The sequence below is a fragment of the Ictidomys tridecemlineatus genome, chromosome 12 (genome assembly GCF_052094955.1).
Source record: "Ictidomys tridecemlineatus isolate mIctTri1 chromosome 12, mIctTri1.hap1, whole genome shotgun sequence".
Classification (NCBI taxonomy): domain Eukaryota; kingdom Metazoa; phylum Chordata; class Mammalia; order Rodentia; family Sciuridae; genus Ictidomys; species Ictidomys tridecemlineatus.
The window spans coordinates 110,796,785-110,805,948 of NC_135488.1; the positions used below are offsets into that span (position 1 = coordinate 110,796,785).

Sequence of the window (9,164 nt, forward strand, 5' to 3'; positions counted from 1 at the left end):
GCTGTGTCGGCTCGAAAACATCTGGGACACAGTGGCTTTCTCAGAAATGCAGAAGTTCTCTGTGTAGAATTATGAGGTAATATACTAGATGTGCAGTTACATTTGAACTTCAAGTGAGCACAACTGAATATAAGTGTGACCTAAGTATTGCACAGGAGATACTTAATCCCAAAACAGTTGTCATCTATATGAAATTCCAGTATAACTGATAATCATGTTATTTGTTGTTGTTGTTGTTTCAGCTAAATATGATAATCCTTCCTCTGGGCTTTACCTCACATTGGCTCAGACATCCAAGGCAGACACTTTCACAAGAAGCAGGAGGAGAAAAAGTGTGTGCTGTTGGGAGATAGGATGCTTTACAAAGCCACTGTCAGTATGACCCCAGGTCTGAGCATCCTCTGGGAGAATCTAAAATCTGAAAAGAGTGGACTTGGAACTGAGCAGAGAACTGATGTTTTGCAAGACTGTTGGAGGGAATTTAGAACAACATATTTGCCAAAGGAAGTATCAATGTACTTATAATAGAAAAGCTCTCAAGTGTCCCATGGTGGTATGAACAGAACATTAGTGTCCCTATCATGGATTGATAGCAAGAATTTTCTTTGGAAGCATGTATAAGAATTGGCGATATATAACATTTGTTTGTTTGTCTGTTTGCTTTAGTATTAAATGAAGCTAGAATTAACTTTTGGAGCATTTATTTTGTCCTAGAATTTTAAGGCACCTAATATCTCATAAGCGCTTACCCTTTGGGAAAAAATAAGTTCAGAATTCATGTTCACAAAAAGTAATTGGATTATAAAAGTCATCAGGCACAGCAGTTATTTTTTTATATAAATGAGTAATATTTATTTAGGAAAACACCCTCAACCAAACTGCAAAGCTAATCTTCCCATAGAGCTGAGGGTATATTCCAATAAGGCTTTATCTACATTTTTCGCAAGAGCTTCAATAATAAGCTTCCTTCTGCAGGAATAATCTTGTGATTTCATGCAAGAAAGATTCTTTCTTTGAGGTGAATGAGATACGAAGTTGTAAGAAGTTACAGTCAGAATTATTAGTTTGCTTTCCCCTTTCGGATCAAATGACAAGAGAGTATATTCTTGTTTTCCTGGAATCCTTGATATTTTTTTCTAGAAGCAAACTGGATATTCCAAACGCCTGAAATCAATCAGCCTAAGCCTCACATTGTGTGTTTACGTAGCTGAGGTGCTAAAACCCTGCCAACTTATTAAGTGCTTTCTGTTCCACTCTGCAGGTGAACCAAGTGGTGTGCTTTCCAAGTTTCCTGGTGATCAGGTTTCTGGAGAGCTGCCCTAAACTTGTATTTAGGGAGCACCTACAATGTGCCTTGTTCCATCAGCCATCAGAGAGAATGTTACAGGACCATAGCCCAGGAACCTGTTAACTGGGTGTTCTGCCATCAAAAGCAAGAATTTAAGAGTATCCTTCAGCAACAAGTACAGGAAAGACTATTTTTTTTCACAATATATTCAAATATTTAAACCTGTTATAGTGCAAGTCCGAATGTGATAAACTTTCAACCTTAAAGGTAAGCTTTGAGTTATAAAATCAGAGAATTACAGGAATTATTGAATTGTTGAAAATAGGGTTCCAGATTTTCTCAGATTTTGAAAATAGGGTTCCAGATTTTGTTCATTTAAAACAAAGCACAGCCATCCCCTGTGGAAAAGCTGTTAGCTCATATCATCCCATAACCTCCCACTGCATCCTGGTCCCTGTTTTCCAACCTGCTTCCCAACCTTTTCAGTTTTCCTTTGAATCTTATTATATTATTATTATTTATTTTTTTTTAGAGAAGCCATGTCCATACTTCAAAAGTGAGATTAAAGCTAACCCTGTGGCTTTCACAGTTTCTCCTTGTTGCTAATGTTTAGTTTCAGGTGTAACCGCTTGCTGTGCAGTTGCCCCTTAGCTGTTTTTGATCTCCAGATCTTTTAGACCCACTTACATAAATCTCAAAGTCACTCTTCATTTTGTTTTAAAAATTCTGTATGTTTATGAATGTGTACAGATGTAATATGCATGTATATAGTACGCATATATTTACATATGTGTTCATATGCATGTAAATATACTTAACAAATATGTATATTCTGCTAATAACTAATACTTTTCAACAAAAATAAATTGGCATGCATCTAAGATAAACATTCTCTAAATGAAATTCTTTATATTTCAAGAGACCTGGAAACCTGTATTTTTGAACTGCAGACATTTCGTGTGGGGCAAATCATCTCTATGAAGCAAATATTAACTAGATTTTCTTCCATTATTTCAAAGAGAAAACCTGGCTGCAGGTAGAGGTGAAGCTCAGTAGTAGGGCATGTGCTTAGCATCTGAGACCTTGGGTTCAAACCCCAGCAATGGGGGTGGGGGGTGGGGGGGAGAGAAAGAGCTTTGACTATTTGCATGTTTGATGCATTTGGATAAAAGAAATTTAGGTGGCCCTATTATGACTATGCAATTTATTGTTAATCTAACTGAAACTTGACCCTGCTCCTTTCATTGATCAGATGATGAACACATTTAACTCTTAGGGATGTTGAAAGCATACAGAACATAAGTAATCAATAAAGTGATGTTTGAAGACTGTTAGAATACACTCATGATTCAGGTAATGAATTATTTTGTAAACATCAATAAATGCTTTTCTTAAAAAAAAGTCACTATTCAAAAAAAAGTGTTCACCAAAGAAATATGATACATAAGGGAAGAAAAATAAGACAATTTAAAAGAAATCTAGTGAAATCATCTGATGTCACTGAGCTGACAACGCTGTTTCTGTGTTTGATTTTATATCTGGCACAGGTATTTTCTAACTGCAAGTTTATTTATATGAATCTTTTAAAATGCTGTTATGACAGGGACTTAAAAGTTTTAAATGTTTTAAAATCTATCATTGGGCTCATTGATATATTTTTAAATTAAAAAATAAATGCAACATATGTAACTTCTACAGGATTTCTCTTTTAAAAGAAGGAATACCTTATAGAATATCATCATTACAGGCTCAGAAACTATGCCCAGTTCTCTCTCTCTCTCTCTCTCTCTCAAAAGAAAATAAGTAGTAAAGCACTCTTAGAAGGATCTGGCTTTTTACTTTTTTTTTTTTTTTTTAGTAGTAGTAATTTTCTTTACAGAATCGCCCCCTGAAAGTGGAGATAGAATAGAGGGAACTTTGCTTTGTACTGGAGAAGGTTGAGCAGAAACACTTTCTACTTCATGGTACCTCATGGACTATGACACTGTCATCCTCTGAGGACAAGTAAGACTAGAATTAAATTTCTGGCCTGTATTAAAATATGAATAGACTTGTGGCTTCATTTCTGTAACTTTGGTACAATTTAGAAATAGTGCATTCACCCCTAATAAAAGTAGGGGTGCCCTTGCCAACTATCAAAGGAACTTTCATCTTCTTGGATTCAGTAGCATCCTTAATAACACCCTGAAAAACACACACTTTTTTTCCCCAGGATAAAGCACCTAGATGTATTATTATTATTAGAATTATTTTGCTATTAGTTTTTACCAGCATTGAGGAAGAGATGATAATTATTTCAAAAGAAATCTGAGAAGCCTTAAAAATCTTTCAAGTTTCTTCCGTAACCAGTGTTTTATAATGGTGAATCTGTAAGAAGTATTATTACCAACCAAATCCTTAATAGACCAATACAATAATGAAACTACTTTAACTGCCCAACTCTTATTTTATTGCCATCTAGTTTCAGGAATTCTGAATCTGGAAAACAATTCCTCAATTAAAATGACACTCTTCTTAAGAGAAACATTAGATTAAGTGTCATCAGAGGAAATAAATTCCAGCATTAGGTTAAGATAGAGACTGATTGATTTCTTTTGCAGAACTCTGACTTTTTGAGTGACAGGTGGAAGACAAAATGTCAAGAAGGACTCCTGTTAGAACAAGTGCTTAGGATGGTTTTTAATATAGCAGGGAGCCAAGATACAGTAGTAGGACACAGTAAAGAATATGGAGTATGTGGATACAATAAAGAATTTTGGTTTATGATCTGCCATCTGTTATTGAGAAGAATAAGTTAGGGAAATAGATGACTTTCAGTTCTCCATACATGCAAAGTTAAGATAGTTATTATAAAAGTTTTGCTGTTGCATGTGCTGAAAGAGAAGCATATACATTTAAACATTTTCAAAAAATAAATCACTCAGTAGGCTTAAGAAAAATACTTTAGTTCATATTTCATTGATCCGACCTTTTGATTCAAGGTCAGGAAATGAATCCAGAATAAAAACCAACAAAACACAAAACAAAACCACACTCGCGCGCGCGCACACACACACACACACACACACACACACACAACAGAAATGAATCATTTACCATGGAAAAGGCATTTCCAGTCTCAGCTAACCTCGACTAGTTTTTATTGCATTATTTTTGAAATGCCAGAAACTGGCTTTGGCCATAATATTTGCTGTCCAACTAAATTGTAGCTGTTATTATGCAATTGCTTGCAACAATTAGCTAAACACCATTATTTGACAAATTCCCTCAAAAGAGACAGATGCTGTAAGGTGTCGTAATACACAGAGCCAAGTTAGTCAGTCAGTAACAATCAGTCAGACTGGGGCTGCAGCCCAAGGACAGAAGTTTGTAAACCCTTGCTCAAAGAATGAGTTTCATACAACCTTAAGATTTTGGAAAATATATTTTTGTCCCGATTCTTCAAGTTATTCCCTGTTTTCAGGAATGAACTGTGGGACTAGCTAAAGAAGGGGCAGGGAGTGGGGTGGGGACACACAAACTCTAGATTCCTTTTTAAGGAGATCAGGAGAAGATAAAAAATAGAAATGCAAATGTGAAATGGTAATGATACACAACATGGAGAAAAGAACCATCACAGAACCTGCTAGCGATTTCCACCAAAGCAGTAAACCCTTTAACTAACAGAAATTCAGTACAATATACACATTAATCAACAACTCCACCATTACTAGGGCTGCTTTTTAAGCCAATAAAATAAAATAAAATAACTACAATATTCAAAAACAGAATTCTCATACAATTTGAGACAGAATAGAGTGAAAAGGCAAATGTTAGCTAAGCTCTTAGCTAAATCCACTCTTAATGGCCCCCAGTATTTAAACTATCATGGATTAAAGCCATGAAAATAAAAATTTCAATTTGAAATTTTATTAGCATGTTGCTAAAATGGTCAATAAAAACATCAACACGATAGGCTTTGTTGACATAGTTGGAAAACTGCTCTCTCGTTTTTTTCAAACTTGATTTCCTTTCCCCCACCTTCTAAGATTTCTATGTTAGGAAAAGCCAAACTAAATACTCTGGCTATGGTGTTGTCATAATGCTGGTTTCTGGAATGTTGCCGTGTCCTCCCCCTCCCACTCCTTCAATCCCTTTAAAAATATGACTATTTTTGAAATGCAGCCCGAGGAGGGAGTAATCAAGGGTTCAGAACAATAAGCCGCCCTTCTGTACCCAATTCAAGTTCCCAGACACCAGGTGAACTATGTCCTTTTCCCGTGTGGGGCCCGCTCTCCACATCAAATTAGCCATGCTATTGTCCTTCCAGACCGGAAGGCTTCCCTTCTGCCAAGGAGGGAGACTCACAGGCAAATACGGGTGGGGTGGCGTCTGCTCCCTCTGGTGCAAAGAACAGGAAGCAAAAACTATCTAGCTTAGCCCAGAGCCTGGAATAAAGTCAGGAGACCTGGGGCTGGAGAGCCGGAAGAGTCCCAGGCAGCCTCAGGATAATCCAGAGTCCCGAAGTGCTTTCTTGCAGAACTATTCACCAGTGCACAAGGGGCAGGCTTGATTTCTTGGAAATCCTGCATTCTGGGGACACATTCATACAGGAGGTGAACGGTGCCCTGAAAAGACCAATCCTCGCCTCCGACTGGCCTGTCTGTGCACATTTGGGGTATTGAAGGTCCCTTTTTCCTAATGGGTAATTTCCCTGTCAGGTGCAAGCCACTGATCCTTGACTCACGGGAAAGGTCACGTCCCTGCTCTCCTCTGCCCCTTTCCCTTCTCCCTTTACAACTCAAGGGAAAAGCACTCTCTGGGGTCTCCCAACACCGTTACCACCACTGAGGTTCTCAGCGAGGCGCGCGCAGCTGCGCCCTTTCAGTCCCAGGGTCAGTTCCTGAGACTTCCTGCCGCTGGCCGGCGGGGTGCAAGGGTGCAGCCCCTCGCACAGACCACCGGCGGCTGACGCACGCGGGGGTGGGTTGGGGATCAAGAACTGCCAGCCAGCCGGGAAGCCCGCCAGGCACAGACTGGAAGGGAACCCGGCGCTGGACACAGGCGGGGCAGGCAGGCTACTCCTTGTCGTCCACCAAGTCGGCCAGCTCCTGGAGCACTCTCAGGCGGCCACTGGCGTCGATGCGGCGCTTCTCGCGGATGAGGTCTTCCAGGCTGTGAAACCGGGCAGTGTGGATTTTGTTTTCCCCCAGATGCACCTTAAGATAGTACTGCTGCTGCGGGGGCTGCGTAGCGGCCGGCACCTCCCCTCCGGCTTTGAATTCCCGCTTGCCGAAGCGGCACCAGGCGGCGAAGCTTTCCGAGTTCGTCCAGCAGATCTCCTCGCTCTTGAGGCCCAGGTGGCCGCAGGCGTTCTGCACCACCAGCTCGGCCACCAGCGGGCGGTAGCGGTACCAGCTATTCACCACCCGGCCCACGTTGGCCGCGCCCGCCTCGTACAGGCTGTCCTGGCGGATCTCGCCTTGGTGCAGGTGGATAATGTGCCCGCCGCCCACGTACACCGCCCAGTGCGGGACCGGCGCGGGCGGCTCCCGAGCCGGCTGTAGCCACAGCAGCTCCAGCAGGTCGCCGGGCTCGCAGAGCGCTGGCAGCGCGGTGACAGCGTAGACGCTCAGGTCCGCGCCCTGAGGGCCGCCGCTCACTTTGGAAAAGATGCATTCCTGGCCCCGAAAGGCGGAGAACTGAGTCTCGTTAAGGACTAGTTGGTGCAGCAGGTGGTGGTGGTGGCGGCTAGGGCTCTCTGGGCAGGGGGTGCAGCCTGGGGGGGCCTTCACGCCAAACTTGTCGGGTTGCCCGCGTTCGTCCAGGTCCTCCTCCTCATCCGAGAAGAAGTAGGCGACCCCGACCCGAAGTTCGTCCTTCTCAATCCCGGACGGGTCCCCTGTGGGCAACTCGCTGTAGTTGAGGTGGGTGATGCGGTCCAGTTGGTTGCCCATCAATGACGCGGCGAGGCGAGGGCCAGGAACTAGGATCTGCGGAAGAAGAGGAGAAACAGACACCATCAGAGTCAGGAGTACTCTAATGTCCCTCCAAGATGGACAGTGCCCCTGGGAGCTGCCCGCCCGCGCACGCCCCGCATTATTTCACCTGCGCCAGCCGAGTTCCCTGTGCCTCCCTGTGGTGGGGAAGGAGGTACAGAAGCTACCAGTCCCGCGGGCCAGAGCGGACGCCACCAGCCACCACAGGGCCTCAGACCCTGTCCGGGAAGCCTATTCTAACTCCCACAAGAGAAAATGCAGGCGGGCTGGAGATGATGCGAAGTCCCAATAGGGAGAACGTGGACTGTGGCAGCGTAGGAGACAGACGCCCAAGGAAGGACAGAGGGTGGGTTGGGAGGCAGAAGGGACGTCTAAGGCCAGAGAGCTTGAAGAAAGCTGAGCCCACATTTAAGTCCCCACCCTCTCTCGCCCACCTCCCAGTTTTGCCCTAGGTTGCACCCCACCCCTGACCGCGGTTTATACAATGACAATCGGACACATTCCCAGGTATTCACTAAATACCAGCAAAATTCTGCACAGTGACACTGACAGGCTGGTACATACACCCACAATGACAAACCCTCGCGACGACACATTGGCACACTTAGACGCCCTCCCCCCATTCGTACACAATTCCAAACCGAGCTTGCACCCTTGCTAATGCATGTATACTCAAGCACCCGGGCACACCTGCCCAAGCAGGCAGGTGACTCCGCCCCTTACTTTGCCTGCTTTTAACCCAGCAGAGCCAATCGGACTGCGCCAGGGCGAGGCTGCTCTAAAATAACCTAACAAAGAGACCGGGAAGCCAGTGCAGAATATTAGTGCAGTGTGTGTGCGTGTGTGTGCGTGTGTGTGTGTGTGTGTGTGTGTGTGTGTGTGTAGAGGTTTACTTTCATCCCAAATACCCCTTTCTTCCTACCCAATACACGATCCAAACAATCAGTCGGAAAAAAAAATACGTTTCCGAGGCAAAGAATGCCGCCTCTCCGTACCGGTGATTTCCCTGCTCCTGAACCCCCAAACTCCTTTAAAGTCTCCTGGTCCCCATGGGTGCTGCGGAGACGGCGGTGGCGAATGGGTCCCGGGCTGCGCGTGAGGCTGTGGCTCAGCTCTACCCCTCGCCGAACCCTGCTTTGCTGCTGTGCCCGGCGCCGGCGCCGTACCGGTGCGCTCCTGTCTTCGCTAGCTGCAAGGGTGCTCCACCTGGGCAGTCGGGGCTGGGCTGTGCTTTCCTACAGCCGCGCGGACGACTCTAAGTAGCCTGAGCGGCAGCTCCAGGGCCCGCCCCGGAACTCGCTCATTGGCTGGAGTGGGTGCCCGGGCCCTGCCAATCTCAGCCGGAGGGGGAAGGATCAGGGGCGGGTCTCTGGTGCGCTCCACCTCGCCCGGCCCCCGCGCACCCGAACGCACACAGCCCCCAGGAGCGTAGGTGTGAGCGCGGGTGGGGAGCGCTAGCTAGGCGCGGCGCAGCTGTACTGCGCTGCTGAGCGGTGACACCCGCGTCCCCAGTCTCCTCCGAGCTGATTGTAAATGAGCTGATTGTAACACAGTCCGCCCGCGTTCCATGTTCCCTGTTCCGAAGGACAGACTCCTGGAGGGAAGCTGAGTCTGGGGGTGGAGAGAAAAAAAGAACAAAAAAACACCGTGTACGCATCGCATCTTGGCCCCGGCGCTGCGGGTATTCGCGGGCAGGGAGCGAAATCCCCTAAGGCGGTCCGTGGGTCTGTGCCGGGACTCTGGAATCTCGGTTCCTGATGACCCTTGGGCTGGTCCTTGGCTTAAAGACCCTTTTCCATCCAGGCACAGATGCTTTTGAAATTGCGGTGGTGGTGTTTAGCTCCTTTGCTTTCAGCCAAATGAAGGTGCTGAACCGGTGCTGGTGCCTGGTTTAAAAG

At 45.4% G+C, this 9,164-nt stretch overlaps 1 protein-coding gene across 3 annotated transcripts; it reads right to left on the reverse strand.

Annotated features, from left to right (window-relative positions):
* Positions 1-3,952: 3,952 nt before the first annotated feature.
* On the reverse strand, positions 3,953-8,554 carry Lratd1 (LRAT domain containing 1). Of its 3 annotated transcripts, none has more exons than XM_078029647.1 (2): positions 8,433-8,554; positions 3,953-7,260 (listed from the first exon to the last, which is right to left on the reverse strand). In XM_078029647.1, the coding sequence occupies exon 2, from the start codon at positions 7,222-7,224 to the stop codon at positions 6,346-6,348; it is 879 nt and encodes a 292-aa protein (XP_077885773.1). In that variant the 5' UTR covers positions 7,225-7,260; positions 8,433-8,554; the 3' UTR covers positions 3,953-6,345. The 3 variants fall into 3 exon arrangements, with proteins under 3 accessions (XP_077885773.1, XP_077885772.1, XP_013221866.3); XM_078029646.1 differs by having other exon boundaries at positions 8,262-8,527; XM_013366412.4 differs by lacking the exon at positions 8,433-8,554 and adding an exon at positions 7,376-7,670.
* Between the last annotated feature and the right edge of the window lie 610 nt (positions 8,555-9,164).

Bases quoted from the DNA above. Each gene is read 5' to 3' on its own strand.
- Lratd1 (XM_078029647.1), bottom strand. From the start codon at position 7,224: ATGGGCAACCAACTGGACCGCATCACCCACCTCAACTACAGCGAGTTG.